The 20,017-nt window shown below is 38.5% G+C and overlaps 2 protein-coding genes across 2 annotated transcripts in view; one reads left to right on the plus strand and one right to left on the minus strand.

Annotated features, from left to right (window-relative positions):
* Positions 1–2,024: 2,024 nt before the first annotated feature.
* LOC140928567 (uncharacterized) lies at positions 2,025–3,311 on the plus strand. The gene has a single exon (XM_073378336.1). The coding sequence runs from the start codon at positions 2,048–2,050 to the stop codon at positions 3,026–3,028; it is 981 nt and encodes a 326-aa protein (XP_073234437.1). The 5' UTR covers positions 2,025–2,047; the 3' UTR covers positions 3,029–3,311.
* A 130-nt stretch (positions 3,312–3,441) lies between these two features.
* The window catches only part of LOC140926174 (protocadherin Fat 4-like), a 56,337-nt gene continuing 39,761 nt past the window's right edge, over positions 3,442–20,017 (minus strand). Inside the window, exons 46-70 of the mRNA XM_073375959.1 lie at positions 19,587–19,727; positions 19,334–19,430; positions 18,821–19,089; positions 18,031–18,192; positions 17,640–17,820; positions 16,790–17,001; positions 15,533–15,712; positions 14,791–14,895; positions 14,560–14,674; positions 14,300–14,367; positions 13,532–13,747; positions 12,886–13,136; positions 11,772–11,890; positions 11,256–11,408; positions 11,018–11,113; positions 10,232–10,278; positions 9,660–9,878; positions 9,308–9,396; positions 8,934–9,092; positions 8,389–8,586; positions 7,514–7,579; positions 6,491–6,556; positions 5,075–5,158; positions 4,699–4,747; positions 3,442–3,916 (exon numbers count right to left, since the gene is read on the minus strand). Coding sequence (XP_073232060.1) covers positions 3,806–3,916; positions 4,699–4,747; positions 5,075–5,158; positions 6,491–6,556; positions 7,514–7,579; positions 8,389–8,586; positions 8,934–9,092; positions 9,308–9,396; positions 9,660–9,878; positions 10,232–10,278; positions 11,018–11,113; positions 11,256–11,408; positions 11,772–11,890; positions 12,886–13,136; positions 13,532–13,747; positions 14,300–14,367; positions 14,560–14,674; positions 14,791–14,895; positions 15,533–15,712; positions 16,790–17,001; positions 17,640–17,820; positions 18,031–18,192; positions 18,821–19,089; positions 19,334–19,430; positions 19,587–19,727 — 3,453 coding nt within the window. The 3' untranslated portion in view covers positions 3,442–3,805. The remainder of the gene's footprint in view (positions 3,917–4,698; positions 4,748–5,074; positions 5,159–6,490; positions 6,557–7,513; positions 7,580–8,388; positions 8,587–8,933; positions 9,093–9,307; positions 9,397–9,659; positions 9,879–10,231; positions 10,279–11,017; positions 11,114–11,255; positions 11,409–11,771; positions 11,891–12,885; positions 13,137–13,531; positions 13,748–14,299; positions 14,368–14,559; positions 14,675–14,790; positions 14,896–15,532; positions 15,713–16,789; positions 17,002–17,639; positions 17,821–18,030; positions 18,193–18,820; positions 19,090–19,333; positions 19,431–19,586; positions 19,728–20,017) is intronic.

Raw genomic sequence — 20,017 nt, forward strand, 5'->3', positions numbered from 1 at the left:
AATGGCTTGTTGACTGTATGCGCTATAAGGCGGTATAGTCTAGGTCGTAAATATTGCGCTTACATTCTGGGCTAAATTGAGGGGATTAAATCGGTATTAACGTACATTTTAATCGCTATTAAAAGACTTATAAAATGGTAGTTGAATTCGTACATATTATGGTGCATTCATGTTTCGGATTACAGTCTTTTTAGCCGGTTATGCATTTAAGCCAGCATATTTCATGATCATCTGTCTAAAAAGATAACTGATGAAAAAAAGGAAATTAAGATTCTTATCAGAATTGTCTATTCAAGCGTCTATAATATTGCTACCCATAGGGATCGAACGTTTTATTACCCATTAAAGTAAGTTGTTTTTGATGCATGGTTGTTTGCCAAACAATATCTTTTTCATTTGATGAGTAAATGAAGACAGTCTTCATATAATCTGAAAAGATATTCACGTTATAAGCAAGGGGGAGGTAAAGCCGACAGCAACTATAAATTATATTAACACGGCTCCGTGACTTCCGACAAAAGAAAGCATATTTGATTATTGAAAACAAACAAAGTGTCTTATTCAAATAGTATAATAAAGTAATAACGAAGCTTTTTTGCCGCACTTCTTCATCTTAATTATGTAGCACACCAATGTTTGTTCTTGGTTCTCTTCCCTATTTTTTATTTTATTTTTTCCAAGAGGCCACCCCCCTGCTGAGTCGACTCTGGTCTTCCCTTCTCCTTAAAAACATGCCATACTTTGTCCAATTTCCAACTCGATCTGAAACGCACGAATACGTGTTAAATGACCTCTCTGGGTGAATAAATTACATTTTCTCGTTTGATAACTATTTAAACCATCTTTTGGGCGGACCATTCTGGTAAATCATGTTGCTATAATTATTCTACCTGGTTATCTCTAACATTGCACATTGACCGCGCTCGTTTTTTTTTATTTAGATAAAACATGTTTGTGTATACTTTAAGGTATTATAACAGTTATTTACGGTGTCAAGTCGGTGATTTATTGATCAAATTGATGAAATAAAATATTTACTGTATTTTACGAATTTGTTAAGGTGAGCAAGGAGCATTCACCAAAGTTTTTCCTTGCAGCTTTTCATTAAGCACTCTCATTCACAAAAAATTTTATTACTTGTATGTTTATTGGAGCAAAAATTGTCCTGAAAATCATTAACAACATTTGGTTCAACTAGATTTGTGTTCCATAATGAGCGGTTAAAAATGTTAAGAATGGAATATAAAAAAGAATTGTAAGCATTGCATTATATAAAAAGTATTAATTAAGAGTATTGAAAAGTCTTCCAGCTTTAGAATAAGTACATCCCAATGCATGTGGTAAAATTTGTGATTGCTTCAATGATTGTTTGGAATAGTAGTACTGTAAAATTGCTTTGGAAATGCTTAAAAATTAAAAATGTCATTAATAACAACATCTGTATAAAATAGATTTGGTTTCGATAATGAGCGGTTGAAAGTGTGCGAATGGAATAACAATGATAATGTAGGCTTAGCTATAAAACTTAAAAACCTAGGATTTTTCGACAATTTTCCCTCATTACAACATAAATAGCAGTCACATGCAAATATCGAGGACATTTTACAAAAAGACAGCAAACTACGTAGTACTGACAAGCCTCTATGTTAGTGACGCAACAACATGCTTTTCTAATAACAGCTTGGGCAAGAGTGAATACATCAGGGCTAATATTTCCGACTGTTAAAATTCAGCAAGTTCTTCGCTATCAGCTTAACCGCGTCGTTGCGGTATTTTATCGATGCCAAGCCTAATCAATTATCTTTGTTGCGGTATTTGTTACGATGGACAAAAATTCAAACCTAGAGATCGGTGTTCATACTGAACTCGGCTACTCGCCGTACTCGGTAATTTTCTCATCAGTTCAGTCTGCAGCTAGCTTCTGCGCCGTTTATTTACCGGTAAAGAACTTACCTCAATCACTATCAAACCATTGATTAATCTACTTTAAATCATAGAATCTTAATGTTTATATCAACAGGTTTGAAAACGTGGACTAAAAAGCAAGATGGAGGAGAATTCCACGACCACTTTTAACACAACTCGTACTGAAAAAGCTCCAACAGCAATCAGGACCATACCTCTGTCTGAACTGATCACATGGTGTACAGCCTTCGCTTTGGTAGCAGTAGCTATTATAATCGGCAATGCACTGACTATCGCAGTTTTCACAAGGAAAAGGATCATACGCATGCGCGCTAACTACTTCCTAACAACGCTCGCTGTCGCAGACCTTCTGGTCGGTGCCTTTGCAGTCCCACTGTACATTCATCAATTAGTATGGTACTGGAAAACAAACAGCAATGAAAAGGATATTTTTGTTGCTTTCATGGCCATTGATATATTCACTGGATTCGCTTCAATCTTCGCTCTTACAACGATTGCTTTGGAACGGTTATATGCAGTGATGTGGCCTTTGAAGAATATGGTCACTTCAAAACGAGTTTATTACTTCGTTATAAGCATTGTATGGTTTTTGTCAGCTCTAGTGGCCCTTCTATACTTCATGAACGATGGCTTTAAAGTATTCAAACTTAGAGTCTTCTTCTACTTCGTAATTTTCTTCATATCCTCGTCGTTGCTAATTATTTGCGTGGCTTACGTCCTCATATGGAAAAAAGTGACATTGCAAAAGGATGATTCTCCACGGCAAGGCAGCAAATATCAAGAAGAGATGGAACAAAGGAAGAGAAGAACTCAAGAGAAAAGCCTTGTTACTACGCTTCTTATACTTAGCTTAGTTTTCGTTCTAACTTGGGTCCCATTCTATGTGCTTAACATTGTGGTTTTCTTTTATGCTAAGCGAGAACCGATGGACATTCCCTTTGAAGCATTCTGTTTCACTAAACTGCTTCATTACAGTAACAGCCTGGCGAATCCCATTGTCTATTCTATTAGAATTCCCCGATTCGCGCGATCGCTGCTAGGATTTTTTCGCAAAAGAAAAAGCGCATTGATGGTATCCTTGCGCCTTTCTATAAAACGATAACAGCATTGTTGTCAAACAAACGACAACCAAAAGCAGGCCATTTTAAGTTGCTTAGTGGCGATAGAATTAAAGCCACCCCCTTCCCTCCCCCCCGCCCACTTCCCTAGCGGTTTAAAGGCTAAGCCAAGATAGGCGGGAAAATAGCACTAGAGATAAGAGATGGAAATGAAACAGATGTTATAAAGAAAGGGAAAGGGCCATAATACAGCAGCTAGTAACAGCCTCCTACAGTTTTGTAACCACTGGGTCAGAAACGTATACCACAAGAATATATAGTAAAATGAAAAATAAATCTTCAGAAATGACTTCCACAAGACAAAGACTGTTAAAATTTATATTATAATCATAATTTTTATTTTTTATTTTAGTTGCTTGACCTTAAATATTTTGATCGGAAAAAAAGAAAAGAAAATTAGAGAACGTTATAGAATGTGTAGCCTTGAGCATAGCGCATTGGACACGACGCGCAGTCACTTAAACTTTCTTCCAGACATCTGCTCCTCTATTTTCAAATTACCAAATGGTAACAGATTTTTCAGTTATTCATAACATGCACAAGCAAAATTGGTTGAGGTCAAGCTTATTTCCGTAATCTGACGTGAATTCAAGTTTTCCATTAAAGCAAGGAGAGAAGGGAGTCTAATGTAATAGAGCAACAGTTAGGCGCGGTAAGAACGGAAAATTCTGTTGTACTATGTAAATTCTTTTTCAAGGTTCCAACTCCTTCCCCGTCCTTATTAAAGGCGCGGTGGATTCTGTTTGTAAGAGTCTCTTTGGTTACACCTTTGTTACCACCCCTCCATCAGCTGTGACTCTGGACGAGTGAGCTGAGCTTGCCTGACTAATGTCACTAGCTGCGGCTCCATGATCCGATTCACCATCGTCATCCTGATTAGAAATAATGAAAGTGACAGTGAAAAGAAAGAGAAAAAGACCAAAAAGAGTGAAAAAGCAAAAGCGAGTAGTCATTGACGAAAGAGTGGACTACAAAAATGTCAACCTCTAGCCGCCATTTTTCAAACCATCAATGTTCACACAGCCGACCTAAATTTGTCAATTGGAGAGTGGGAAGTTAATAAAGCTATACCAAAAGTAGTTTACGCCACCGAGGTGTACGCCGATCCCCTACTCTTTTTGAACAGCAGTTTTAACTTCCCATTTCGAATCGATAAAGAAGAAAGAAGGAGGAGAAAGGAAGAAGGCTTTGATCTCTGTTTATGACTCTTGCCAGTTATTTAAGTACATGTACCTGGTTGGTGGTCCAGCCGGGTCTTCAACCTTGTTCCCTGGGAACGAGGTTGCCTATGTTTAAACCCAGAAGTTTTCACCCGGACCGTTTGGGTTCTACTAATTTGAGTACACACTACGACGGCGAACGATAGATTTAAAAAGATTTTGTGTTTGAGTACCCTAAATATCTCAGGAGATCACAAAGTCTATAGCCCAGTGCATTTTAACGTCAGACGAGCAATTTCACCACCAAACCTTGTTTCTAAAATAAGCAAAGTTGAAAGTTCCCGTTATAGTTGTCTTGAAAAGAATACTCATGCACGAATAGTGCAAATGTAAAGAATTTTGTTTACAAACGAGGCTTTTTTTTCTGAAATTTGCTCGTGGCTGACGCGAACAATCAAAGGGCCACTTAACAGTCTGTATATTTCTGTGCTCACCTGCGATAAGTAGTAATCATTTTCATTCCAAATTCTTTCTTCCATTGAACTGAATAGCACAAAATACAAAAAAAATTCAATGTACAGATAAGCATCAAAGTACTTACTGTATCAAATAACATTCTAATTAGACCTTAGCAGTATGCGAATTGGCCAAGAGAAGATCGACTGAATAGGAATCCGAATCTATGCCACTTTTTCTGAAGTCTGTCGCTCACACCTTATTAAAGCAGTCAACAAAACCAAAGGGTGGAGAAAGCCGAATTCTGGTAAGCAAGGTCCAGATTTGAGCACACTAATGAACTGGATTCCTATCATCATACCGATTATTATTGGATTTGTTCACGTTCGTCACATATCTTATGGTTTTACTCACAGGGTTCCTTTCTTGCTGAGCATGTACTCTTCACCATACAATGCCGGATCACTTCCACATGTGCTATCTGGGTGGGACTGTATTCTACAATAACAGAGAAAGCAGTACTGAACAAAATACTTTTTTTTCTAAAACTAAAAAATTGAATTCATTTCAACAAATCCTGAAGAGGGGTTTATAACCAGATGTATTTTGTTTGTTCACAAGTAGATGGGCCTGCAACTGGGTGGGCTTGTAAGGGAGGAGGGGGGGGGGGGGGGCTGGGGCGTTGGCTTAGAAGCGGCAGTTTGCGGTATAGCAAACAAATTGAGTGTCAGAAAGCTGTGGTTCTTTAAATCATCTTTAGCAGTGGTTATATACTAGAGAGCTTAAGAATTCGCTCTGCTTCAAACTTTATCGCGCTTATTCCATCTCGTTTAATTCGTCAGATGTTGGCAAACTTTTCTGGAGTTGAACTCTAAAGGACTATACCAAAGTTCAGGAAAAGAAAAAGAAAGTTTTTGTCTTGTGTTCCCGTCCTCGACAAAACGTGAAAAGGGGCAGTTTCACGTGCGTGATGCACGAGCAAATGTGTTGTTTTTTGTTTTGCCAATCTAAACCTATTGCTTTTTTGCCATCCCCGTTGCCGTCGCCGTCGTCGTCGTCGTTGCTTAAGCAACCCACTGTTTGGTGGGGAAAGGGAAAGAATCTTAGGGCGGGCAAACGTACATAACGGCAAACGCATTATAGAGTAGTGATTTCAGGAAGATTTCGTAAGACCTAAGGTAGTTTCTCTGATATCCAACGATCCTGGACGATAGCAATAAGAAAAAACCTGGCGAATCCAGACTCACAGCACAAAAAAAAGAGCACAAGCAAAATTCTCTTCTCTAATGTGGTAGGGGTTGTAGCTCCACCATTAATGACCTCACTCATTTTGGGTTTCGTAATTCGCTACAAGAAATTAGAGTGTGTAGAGTCACGTTTACGGAAAACGTGAATTTGTAACACGTGACCAAGTTTTCAGTTTTCTCTACTGTTCATTTCTCCTACCCAAAGTTAGTAGCTCCACGTCAGTTTTTTTCTATAACAATTGTTTTGTTTTAGACTGTTTTTTGGTGCACGTTTTATATTTTGAGAAATTCTCAACTTAATCTTACGTTTGGTATTTGCCGTAAACATCACTGTAAATCTCTTTACTATGTCTGGTAAACACAGCAAACACATATCATAGCTGTTTTCTGTGTCTTGGAACTAAATGAGAGGCTACTGGAAAGAAGAGGCGCTGGTTTAGAACTTTTTGATGGCTATTGCAAAAGTACGTAACAGTAAGGAAACAATTCCACCTGAAAGCTAACAAAACTGAACATTCCATGTCCATTAACTAAATCATGAAATTAAATTCTCAAAGAGTTTCTTCCGTCAACCCTGACATACCTGACGGGGGCCACGCTCTTTGCATCAATTGTGTCTATGACGTCATCATAATATGACCATGAGGGACTAAGTTGAAGTGAAAAAGATATTATTTGTTGATCTAGAGAGTTATCTCGTATAAGACTGAAATTACATTATTTTTTCATCTCAAGAGTGATGCAATGTTGAAGTTCATGTGGGATACCGTAAGATTGCGAAAATAAGCCCCTCCATGTATAAGCCCCTCCAAATATAGGCCCCCCAAACTCGTAACGCAAAAAACCCTCCCTTAAATCGCCCCTCCAAACATATGCCCTCCCCCCCCCCCTCTCCCAGGGGGGAAGGGCTTGTACTTGGAAAGTGCCCTAAAATACAAAGTAAAACAAAGAAGAAACGGTAAATTTCCTTCCAACTAAAAGGCTGGCCCAATCGATTTTGAAACGCAAATTTCCCTCCTCAGATAAGCCCCTCCGAAAATAAGCCCCTCCAAAAATAAGCCCATCAAAAAGGGCATTTGAAAATTATAAGCCCACGGGTTTATTTTCGGAATTTTACGGTATGTATATAGTAGTAAGTAATGTAGATGAGTAAGCGCTGTGAATATTATCATCAGCTACTGTCCTTAATTGTGTCTCGCCTTTTTCTCCCGAGGTCTTTTGTATAGGTGTAAACGCTCCAGTAAGGTAAGGTAAATGTCTGCACCTTCTTCTATTTCAATCTCTATGTACGGGCAAAAATTCCATTTTAACCCTCGAGTACATTTATTCCAAAATAATTTTTTTCATCTTCTATAACAAACGCCAGTTAAGTTAACTATCCAAAGTAAATTCGCCACCAATTTTCTTCATCGTATACTTTTGACCACGTGACCTGTCACGTGACCATGGCTGAATTCTACATGTGGGTATCCTAGCTACAGATTTTGCCAATCGATCACATTTTCCGGAACAATACTTTGACTCAGGCCTTACATCCCTTGAGAAAACTAAATAACGTCAGAGTTTCTGACGAATGAGAAAGATAGTAAGAACATAATCCACTTACCGGTGGTTAATGTCACTAAATTTTCTTCGACCTTTTGGTGAACTGTACATGTCACGCTTCTTAACTCTGCAAATGGCAATAAATGTATCAAATTAATGTAATACAGCCCCTACGTGACAGACGTGAAAATTTTCACGAACGCATCAAGTACTAAAGCGGAGTTAGTTAAATATTTTAAGGTCAGTCATTTGTGACTACCTCTCGTAAGCGACAAACTATACAAAAACGCCAACGTTTTCCCAGTCAAAGCCTTACAATTGCAAACTCTCGTGAAAGGCCACCAATTGCAAACGACCGCGACCACGTTTCGGGGCTGCGGTTTAATAATTTTCCATTGTTTTTAACCTTTTGTAAGCGACCACTTGACCAATGGCCTGATCTCTATGTTCGCTGTAGGTACCAGGCTACTTAAAGTATAAGAACAACTTTTAGCGACAACATGGAACTACTTATATGACAACTTAGAAATCGCATACAATGAGATATTTTCCATAAGGTAGATGTGTCCGGACCTCTTCTCAGAAGAGATCTGTGGTTTGATTCTTGTTAACGATAACTTCCCGTAAGCAACCACTAAGCTTTGCGTTTTGGATGTTGCTTAGGCGAGGTTCGACTGTAGTTCCTTGAATCAGGTCCCGCTCTGATGTTAGCCGGTGATGGTGCTGCGTTAAAGCAGCTTTGAGGGAAACTCCTTCGCAACGTTGTTAATGAATTCACAAAAAAAAAACTATCCAAAAAAGAATACAGCCCCAAGAGTCTCTCTTTTTTTTTTTTTTTTTTTTGAAGAAGAAGAAGAGAGAGAGAATTTACTTACAACCAGACCGTGGTTAGCTTATGCTAGCTCGTGTAACGAGTTTATTGCTTTGAGACATTACCTACACCTTGTCTTGATAGCAAAGCACAGGCCAAGCAACAGGAGAAGACCTATTACAGATCCAAGAATGATTAACGCAAGTTCAGCGTTTCCCAGTCCACTGTCTTTTGTGGGTGGTAGCGTGGAAGTTGGGAGAGGCGCTCTGATCTTCCATCTTGCGTAAAGTGTCTCCAACTGGTCAGCGTACTTCTCAATTGTTCTAAATCAAGAAGTGGAAAAGGTACTCGTCACTCCCTTTTACTTTACTCAACTAGTAATAACCGAAAGTTAAGGAGAGCTAGCGACAATAAGCGAAGGTCAAAACCATTAATAGTCATCCCTCTGATAATCGCCCCTCCCCCCCCCGCCCCCCAGACTAGAATATTCAAAACAATCGCCCCCATTTTGTGCAAAAAAGGGTAATCACCCCAGGCTATTATTCGAGCAAGGTAGGTAGGTTTCACGTGATAGTTTCAAAGACCATTCAAAGAAAGAGGGCAAAGACCGCATTATGTATATTCCGATGAACACAAAATATTAAAAAAAAATTGCTGCAATTATACTTACCCCAATACTTCATCACTGGTCATTATCTTTTGACTTTTCACATTAACGGCATGGAACAGAACCTCAGAATTTGTGGTTTGTTTACCGTTGCTGTCTTGTCCAAATACCTTGAAAATTGCTTCAATGTTTACCTCGGCCTCCGTAACATTATTCAACACCCTAGAGAAGCAACATTTAAATATATCAAAAGAAATCAAAAGAAAAGAAAATCTATGTAGTATAACTAAAAGGAGGAGGAAGAACAGGTAATGGTGATGATGATGGTGATGATGATGATAAGGATAATGGAGGTTGTGATGATGTTGTGTGACAAGGAAACTGTTAGTGCTAAAATAAGCAATTAACGTCATCCACAGTATATTGTATTCTGTAACCTGATGAACTCGTCCTTATTCTGCTCGATAAGAGACGGGTCAACTTCAGCCTTGAGAGTGACTCTTTGGTCATCGAGAAGGACGAATATCTGCAGAGTACACAAAGATATGAAAAAAAAAGTATATGAGGAGACAAATACGTTGCAAGGCTGAGTAGCCTATCCTAACGCGCGTAAAACACTTCCTGCTGGTTTGATACCCTACACCGTACACAAACGGCATTATGACGTAGTGCTTGCAGTTAATTACACGTTTAAGAGCAAGTAATGTTGCGAATCAAACCTTTCTGAGATAGAAAAAAGACAAAAGCAATGTTGCAAGTAAAAATTAAGGATCTGTTGCACCATTTTACCTGAACTGTAGCCTCTTCAAAAGCCTCGTTTGTAGGAACTCTTCCAAAGTTATCGTGTGCACTCACTTGAATAGTAAATCGCTGGCCCTTCTTTCCCTTAAAGTTGCTCGCTGTGGTAATAAACCCTGTGTTTTCATCCATTTTGAAAAATCCACCATCGTTACCAGATGAGATTCGATACTGTATGGAACTAAAGTTACCCGTGTCTCTGTCCGTAGCCTACAAGAAGCACGAAAAGTAACTTGCCTGTTGCTAAAAGTTAAGAGTTGAGCTCTCAGTTCTATTCGAGAAACAGATCATCAATCTTAAAGTATATTTACTAATGTCCTTCCATTCTGCTAGGTTAGCTCAAGTTAAAATACAGAGAAATGTTCCCTCTTCTGAAAATGGCCAAGTTTGAGCTCAACATTTTTAAAATCAAAGAGCAAAAATGTGAGAGGAGACATAAAAGTCAATGATATCGTTATAGAATGCGAAAAGTTTCTTTTCAACGTCCTGCCATTTTTCTGACCCCGTGTAGTTGGTTAAAATGATAGTAACGTAACTGATTATTTCATTTCCAAATGACTTACCCTGATTGTCATTACATAGGTGCCCAGACCTGCACCTTCAGCAATACCTAAAATATTGATGACACCATATTACTGGGGGTTGGTAAACTCGACCTGTTAGGCATATTTATTTGTTCCAGGCTGCATAACAACCTGGCGAATCTTAGGGTGGATTCATTTACAATATACACGTATAGCCGTCGCATTTGCCCACTGGAATTTTTTATTGTTTTAAAGCTTAAAAACAATAAAAAATTTCAGCGCGGCGGGCATATGCGACAGCTATACGCGTATGTTGCAATGAATCCACCCTTGTTCTAACAGCGTTGGTAGTTTCCGCTGACGTCACGGTGGCAATGCTGGCGGACAAGAACAACAACGCCATGAAAGATATTAATCATCGTGGATAATTTCAATAGAGGGTTTAGTTTAGGAACAACAGCTTTTCCTTTTGCTGGGAACTTAAGATACGGGAAAACGGGCAACTAAAAACTTACAACGTGTCCCGCAACATTGCTGCAAAACGAGTTGAGTAGTGATGTTGTGCGTTTTACCAAGCATATCGAGCCAGCCTTGCAACAAATCAGTTTGTTGACAGGTTTGCGAACGCCCAATATCGTTTTTCGACTAGTTTTGCAGGAATTTTGAAAAACAAGTTGCACGTTTTCGTTGCCTTGTGCGAAAACAGTTTTTGTTTTGTCTACCAGCGTGGCTAACTTCTAACAAGATTGAAAATCAGCAATTAATTTAACGCGCAATTGTAAGTAAGGTTCCTTAATACTCTCTATCTTGAGTTCTTTTTCGTACCTCCAGTGAAAAGTGGTCTGATGAACTCCGGGGCGTTGTCGTTTAAATCTGTGATGGTCACTGTAACAAGTGTAGTGTCATAGAGATATCCATTGCCTTAAAACAAAAAGATCGAGCTAGTATCGCATTAAGCTAAAGCCCTAAAATATAACGTGTAAAGACAGTGTTAAGTTGTTAATAAAGGAATAAAGGAAAATCAGGTTTTTGTCTCTAACGTATTAGTAATTATACCACATACTGTCAATATTCCTGATACGTGGCCGACTCGTCTGATTGAACGCTCTGGTTTGATAGTTGTAAGCTCCAACAACAAGAGAATAAACGCTGATCCTTTCTCGATCCACAGTTTTGTTTACATAAACTGCCCCAGAGCTATCTATTCGAAAGTCCCCTGAAAGAATATAATCAAAAGTTGGTTAGTTTTTGTCCTGTAGCCTGGAACTTTTGTTATTCATCTATATTACGGACACTCAAATATACATGCTTGATGCGATAAAGAAGAAATATAAATTATATTATGCATTCAATTTGAGATCAAAATTTGATCCCAGCACAGGCATCCCACCTAGAAAGTCATGGAATCCAGCGGCAGGAGGCCTACTGGATTTTATTGCTTTCTTGGTGGGATGCCTTTGCTAGAATGTGGACTACGCGTGAAAACCAAGAGTGTAGCGAGCGGAAAAAACACCAAGAAGGGAAGTCTTGATCCAGTTCTGAAAGCGATTATCTAAATCTTAGGCAAACAAGTCTTCACCTTGATCATCTCCACTTATTATCCTGAATGTTATCTGAGCATTTGATCCTGTGTCTGCATCTGTGGCTGTAACTTGAACCACTGACTGACCAACAGCAGCATTCTCAGATATGGTGGCGCTGGCAAAAAATTTGGAAAAATCATTATTTAAGAATAAAACGAAAATTCAAAGAGTTGCCTATATACACTCAGGGCTGATGAACAAAAGGTGATGGCGCTCTAACTAAGAAAAGAAGAGGGAGAAATTTCAGACACTCAGGTCAGACATCAACATGAAAAAGAAAAAATGGATCACACAAGCGTGAGGCAAAAAAACAAAGGGATGGAGCTCTGCTAATCGAACATTGTTGAAAGGTTCATATTTAGAAGTAAGTAGTGATGGTAGGAAAGGGCAGGACCTAGACCACAATAATGATAATAACCCATGCCCAGTTACAAGTAAGGTAACAATGATTAAACTGACGATCTAAAGTTGTATTAACCCCTTGGCTTGGGATTGGGACATTTCGAATCAATATGGAACGATACAGATAATACATTTTTGAACCGACTTAGTTTTCAGTTTAGTTGACCAAGCTGACAGGTAACGAATGGAGGGAGGGTAAATCTTTACGCAGATACCCTGCTTTGGAAATTCTGACCAATCGGGCCAGAGTTACACACAAAAAAATAGTAACATTTTGGGGCACAATCCACTGCCAATTTCGTAATTCACTAACTACTCTTTCCAGATAAAATTTCCTCCTTTCCTGGAAAGAAGGCGACAAAACTAGAAATAGAAAAGAAAGGAAAAGGAAAGAAAGTGAGCGAAAAAGAAGGATCGAAATAGATTCGCAAAAAATCTAAACTTTGGCTTGTGAGCATGCACTCTAAGAGCAGAGCCTCTAAAAGAATGCTCTGTTGAGTGCTGACAGGGGATACCGATGCGCCAAAAACAAAATGAACCTCAATTACAGCAAAATATTCAAAAATATTGAATTTTTTTTTAAACTGGGAGTGGTTGGTAATAAATGTGCGGTTTTTTAGTTACTAAAATTCCGTATTGCTAGAATAAACTTAAGGAATTTCATAATGCGAAACCCATTTTTGAGGGGGACAAATGATTACACCATACCCGTATGAACTTTCATCAAATATCGGTCCATTGTCATTTTCATCCACAATAGTGACGTAAACAGGGACAACAGATGTGAGAGGCTGTGGTGATCCCAGATCCTTTGCTTCCACGTTAACAATGAGGTTTCGGTGCTCGTCTTCATCTATGTTGTTTTGTAGAATCATCTTTCCTGAATCTTGATTTATACTGAAAACATTTATGTTTACATCGTCATAGAGAATCCTGTAGAGCACTCGGCCATTAGTTCCCTATGTAAAAGAAAAGAGGCTCTACTCAACCTTATCTTTACTAGATCCCTACTGATCATAACACTGCGGTATTAACACATGAAACCAGAATTACAAAAGTAACTCCCAATAAAGCCGTTTAAAAACAGCTTTAATGATGACGAACATAGTGAAAGTCTGTCTCAGGAATGTTACGGGACTTCAGTCTCTCTACTCTTCTGCAACAACAATAAAATCAAGATGTTCGACCTGTAATCCAGAATGCTTACACAATCCCATCCGCCTCAGTTATACTTCCGATGCGCTTAGCAAGCCACAAAGCCACAATGAAACAGGACAAGATGAACTGGGGCTCATGCGGTAACAACTCACTGTACTTGAACGTGTCTCTAGTTCTAGGACGGGTAAATACTCACCAGGTCCTTATCATCAGCTGACACGGTCACGATATCTTTGCCTGCCTTGTCTCCCTCAGAAATGGTTACATTGTAGCTTGGAGAACTAAACTGAGGAGCTTCATCGTTGGCATCCAGGACATACACGCGCACTGTGGTGTTGCTGCCAAGCAAGAGACTGGACGCTTCATTTGAGGCAGTCAAAACGAGATCATATTGTGCAACACTTTCACGATCCTATGCAAAGAACAGAAAATACAAGCGAATTTATAACCCAATAAATCACATGGATGTGAATTCTTCTTCTTCAGTTACCAGTCTGATTGATCAAGTGTACTTGTCTAATTCGTGTCCATCTCCTGCGCTTCAACCAAGTTCGATTTGGCTTGAAGGGGCCGGTCATAACAAGTAAAAAGTGAAGAGGTCCAAGATAGTGACGAAAGCGGACTGAAAAAAAAGGGCGACAACCTGGGGAAAAACGGGGAAGTAGAAGCTCTTCTCCTCTCTTTTTTTCCCGCCTTTTTTCTCGCGCTTTTTCTCTGCTCGCCTGCTGTTTTCGTTCGTCTGCACTGACTAAGAGCCTTGCACAGGCTACCCAGGAATGTTCGTATACAGCAATCATAAGTCAAAGCAGCAGTGTCCTGTCTTCTTCTAGTGCGATACACCGTTGCATAGCTGCGATTTCTCTACAAAATCTAAGAGTCTCTTATTTTACTGTACGTTATATTCTCAAAACTGAAAACACATCTCTTTTAAGTGTTAATCAAAAGAGTTTCCAGGTTAACTTACCAACGGTTTCTTGGTAAAAATTGCACCTGTTGTTTTATTAACAGTGAAAGAGTTTTCAGGGTCTCCGCCTATTACAAGCAAAGCAAGGAAAGACAATAAAATTTTCTTTAACCTGTTGTAGAGATTGGTATTTCAGATACTAATTAAGAGACAAAAAGTTCATGAAAAACAAATTAACTGGGCGTCATGCTACACTCAGTTACTGATTCACACAACTGTCACTTTTAACCAACGTCCGTATAAGCTTCATTCCATCTTACCACTAATGGAATACATGATCTCTGCATTGCTTCCAATATCTTTGTCCATGGCATAAACTTTGCCTAAAGGTGTATTTTCAATTGCATTTTCGATCACCTCAAATGGCCCAAAAGTCTAAAAATCGAGAGGAAAAAATATGTTATTTAAATGCAGTTTAATAACATATGGCACTAACACTCAAAGAGACCTGCAACATTAATAGCGAACAGTTTTCCAAGAAAGCTACTTACAGTGGTAAAAAGCGGTGTATTGTCATTCATATCAAGTATCCTAACATCCACTGTTCCAAAGTCCATAAAAGGAACCACTCCTTGATCTCGAGCCATCACAATAAGCTATAGGAGGGTTGACAATACAAACATGATCAATTGATAGAACTCATAAATAATATTTGAAGCCTTTTTACTAAGTACAAGCATTGTTTGTCATTGAATAGTAGTCCATTGACGGCACTCAGAGAGTGTTGTGTCAAATTGCATCATGAAAGTGTTTTGAGGCCCAAATTTTGACCCCAGTTTCCTCACCACAGTATGGCTAATAGAATGACGTGCTAATGTCTAAAAACAGACCCAAGGTGCAATTAGCCAAAACATCTACAATTGCAACCATGCGCGTCTATCTTTCAAAAAAAGAGACGTCAGTAATATTGAGTGCAAGAAAAGAAGAAAAAAAAACATAACCTGAGGAAATGGTCCTTACCAACAATAAAGGATCATTCGACCTCTTGTACTGTTGGTGAAATAGTATATAAGAACTCCGTGATGTGTATGAGAAAAAGGTTTAGAACTTTTCAAAACATCTAGAGTTCTCAGGGCTAACTCTGAGCAAGACGAGGGTCTTGCCTCGTCTTAATTTATGCATTTCTTCTGTTTCCGTGGCTTTGATGCTTGCAACACTTGCCAGAACAGTTGTGTTCTGGAAGTCTAGCTGCGACTCTGATTCGACAGGTGATCAACAGTTAATCATCATTACCGTATATATGTCCTTTGTTTCTCTGTCTAGTGCGCCAGCGGTTGTTATGACACCAGAGGTAGCGTTTATGACGAACTTGTCTTCATCGCCATGCATGATAGAGTACGTCACTTCCCCGTTCGACAAGATGTCATCATCAGTAGCATTGACATCAAAGACAAAATACCCATCATCTACATTCTTTAACAAGAGAAAAAGAATAAGCCAGGTTAAAATGATTTCTACATCATAATGAGAACAACCAATGCCCTTACTAAGCACGCCAAATATCACATTCGCTTATTGTCTTTTCCAAAGTTTTAGGATGTATGGCCCTAACTATATAATTATCTAATTTTTTATGCCTAAGGTTACCAACTACAGCCTACGAGTTAGAGGATTAAATGTCTCTCAACCACTATAATAAATGTTTTATGCATAATACTTTTCCTTCTTTTATCGCCCATGTGTGGAATAATTTGCCTCTGTCTACTAAATCAGCTCCCACGGTCTAACATATTAGGTTATTAATCAAAAATGAAAAATACAAAGCATGTCAATGTCAGAGCTGTATCTTGTAGCTTTGTTTATCGTAAAATATCTAGTATCAATTGTACTATATACAAACCCCCTAGGTTTTTTAATCAGATTAATTTCTTAATTAATTTTTATTGTAAATATTTTATAGGACTTTTATACCTTATTTATGAGATTTATCGATTATTCGATTGTATTTTCCCATAGTACGTTACTGTCACTAGTTTTAATTTTAATTTTTCCTTTGGTCGAGCGTTTTATACCTGAGCCCCTTGCTCGGGAGGACTGGGCGAACACACCCCACGTCATCGGCGATAAATAAAGTTCATTCATTCATTCAATTGTCTACATGTATACAACACAGCAAAGTTCAAAGCACTTTAAGACAATGAATTTTAGATCAGTATTGGGCCAACGATTTCAACGATTTCCAAAGTCGCTGTCATTGGTTTCCCTTTTATAAAGGGTGGGAGGAGATTCTCAATCAAGTTCCTTAAGTTCGTTTCTTTGCTTTTTTCATTTCTAATCAAAGCTTGTTAAGTGTTAAGCTATTAATCGATCCATTTAGTTACCTATTTGATTTATATTAAGTCCCTAAGATGGTTATGATGTTGGAAAATTTTCCGAATAATCCTATTAATTAATGTAAATAATCATACTTTTAACGCCAAGCAATTCCAATCTTTTTCTAGACTGCGAAATTGGTTGGTTTTTCTAGTTAGATAGTTGCTTCCTTTGTACCTCAAAAACTGAAGCCACACTTTTCTGAGGTCGGATGACAGGAGCATTGTCGTTCACGTCAGTCAAGACAAACTGCACCTCTGATTTGTCACTTCGTTTAGGTTGCCCACCATCGTCAGCGCGCAGAACCATCCTCAAGGTTTTGTTGGACTCACGGTCCAGCGACATTGCCACAGTTATCTCACCGGTATATTCATTGAGTAAGAAGAGTCCTTGAGAGAAATAGATTGAACATGATAAATAACTGCATGGTTTAAGCAATTTATGCGATACTTTATTGTTTATCTGTGCAAGGTTTAAACCCAGGAGTCATTTCATAAGTAGGCTGAGTATGATCGTCCGGATGAACGTAGTCCGGAATAGGACTGTTGTTGTTGACAGTGACTGCCGCTTCGACAAACTGTGGAAAGTCATCTTCAGAGTAAAAGTGATTTGTATCTCGTCAGTTGATGGTATTAAACTCTGGTTGTTGAACTGATAGGTCAATTTCTTTTTTTGACTTAATAAGTCGCGATATTATTGGTCGCCTGTCAAGTAACCCGAGCGTTTCGATCTTTCTATTGTCACAGTCGTTTACTGTTAGTCAAATTGTCAGTTGTCCAGTCGTTCTCTCGTAGTTACTATTGCTTGATGCCGTCAATAAGTCATCTACAGCTTTAGTAATGAACCGAAGTCCTATTATCGTGTAGAGAAATCTTGTTGCAATGGAGTAATAGCTAGGCATCTGATTACTTTTAAACGGGACGTTACTTTCAACACACGATCTACATAACTGAAGATCCGAACATCCGAGTGATTTATTACTCAATGCGATGGCTTTCATCAACATATACTTTAAGTTATACATTACCAGCTTCGTTTCCAGTTACTATGTGGTACCGTACGTCACCATTTTTGCCGCTGTCGTAATCATTAGCTTTTACAACTTGGACGGTGGTCCCAACTGCTACATTTTCTGATACTTTTCGGGCGTATAAATCATGCGTGAACACAGGAGAATTGTCGTTTACATCAAGGATTTCGACAGAAACCTAAAGAAGGTGAAATAAAAGTTGTGATTCATTTTATCCTTGGTTAAAAATCCATTTTCCTTTGTATATTATGCCAGTCAGTTGATCACCAGTAATACATAATGATGAGTTCAGTTGAAATAAAGGAAAATTTGCCCCACTGATAAAATTGACCCTACTTTTCTGCAATAACTCTATTTTGCTTATCTCATTCGAAAAAAAGGTGGTTACCTCGACTTTGGATGAGAGCCTGTGTGCACCATTATCAGTCGCTGTAACGGTGACCAGATAATGGTCCCTTGTTTCTCGATCCAGCTTGCGCAGGAGCTTTATGTCACCCGTGTCGGGAGCTATTGAAAACGTCCCATGGTCATCTTTTAAAGAATAGGATATCTGAAAAAAAAAAAAAAAAAACAGCTAATGAAAGAGCACTTTAAAGCTAAAAAAATAAATGTCAGTAAAGACAATAAAAATTAATACAGTAATAAATTATTTGGTTAAGAAAGTGTTGAGGGCTGATACTTTTTATATGCATAGTACAATAACCTGCCAAAAGGACAGAGGGCACGTGTTTTGAATGTCCCGTTAGCTTCGCGAGCCTGTATAGCTGTATTTTATACGAAAATGCTAAAGAATGATAGTGCTGGTTCGTAGTTCAAGAAACACCTCAATTAGTCACATTTTAAGCACTATTTTATTTCCTCCAAAGCCTTCAAAACTTCCCATATTCGAACGGCTAGTCTTTCAAGGCTAACGAGGAATTTAGAGCATTCTGCTTTTGCATGTTCCCAGTTCCGCAATACCTTTAGCTCCAATCCTCAGGGGATACTGCGATGCAATTCACTGAAAAATTAAAGAACAATCCTGACCAAATATTTAACAACTGGGCCATGATTTCCGACACGATATTCACACTCTGCGTGTAAAGAGAGGGCATATCTCCCTATCAAAGTCATAAACTTGTGGGCTGCGTTTACGGGAAAAATACAAAAGCATATTATATGGCATATCAGAAATGTACCTTGGCATTTTCTCCCGAATCCGCATCAGTGGCCGTTATTTGATGAAAGAATACACCAACTGTCTCGTTCTCCAAAACACCCAAGTGGTAAGAATTTTTTGCAAATTTAGGCTGATTGTCATTAAAGTCTGTCACGGAAATATTGAGCTCGGAGTAGATGATGAACTGTGGATTTCCACCATCAGACGCGGAAATATTTAGAATATAAAATTTGTCCACAAGCGTTTCATAATCAAGGCGGCTGGAAGGGCGAACAATGCCTGAGGATTCTGAAAAAATAAGACGAAAAAGAATGAGTAAACGAGTAGAATGTAGTGTTCATCATTGTCTGGAACTGTGATATTTTCAGGACTGTAACTGTACAGTTGTCATTGGTTCAAATTCTGTTAGAGTTCAAGACCTAACGTTTTTTTTTTTTCGGATCCTGATCATATTAAAATTAATCATGATGAAAAAATATCTAGTCGTTCATTATTTTACTACAAACTTGCAACTAAGTACTGAACACCTAACCTTCGATGATGAATTTATTATCTGCACCACTAACGATGTGATATATTACGTCAGCATTACTGCCCTCGTCCGCGTCAGTCGCAGTGACTCGTATAACCTATAAACGAAGAAACAAAACGAAAAACCTCAAATTTACCTTCAAAATAAAGAAAACTGAAAATATAGTGTATGCGTTTTTAAAGGAGGGGAAGCTATCTATCGTGCAAGGTGTTGAAGTTATCGGAAGGTTTTTCTTTATTGTAAGATATGTTACCTGGTATCCCCCAAAAGCGTTCTCTGGAACCGAGGCCGTGTAGACATGTTTTGTGAATATCGGTGCATTATCATTGGTATCCATAACTAGCACTTCAACTGTTGTGTTGCTTGACATAGAGGGATAACCTTTATCTTTTGCCTGCATAAAGTAAACCAGAAACCAGAATGTTTAATCACAGCACTGTATCATTTGTTCGAGTACATGTATATAAAGCTCGTTGAAAGTTCGACAACCTGAGACATAAACTCATGCTATAGTAAGTACACTTCACTTTTAACGTTCCTGAGTTACTGAACAGGTATGCTGCTGTTTAAGGGTCATTAACTAAGAGCCAAGCAGCCTCAGGAAACTGATTCTTTAGCTAGTACCAAAGAGATCAGACACTATTGAAATGTTCATTTGAAAGATTCGGCCCTCGACTGGTATCG

The sequence above is a fragment of the Porites lutea genome, chromosome 2 (assembly GCF_958299795.1).
Source record: "Porites lutea chromosome 2, jaPorLute2.1, whole genome shotgun sequence".
NCBI classification, from domain to species: Eukaryota; Metazoa; Cnidaria; class Anthozoa; order Scleractinia; family Poritidae; genus Porites; species Porites lutea.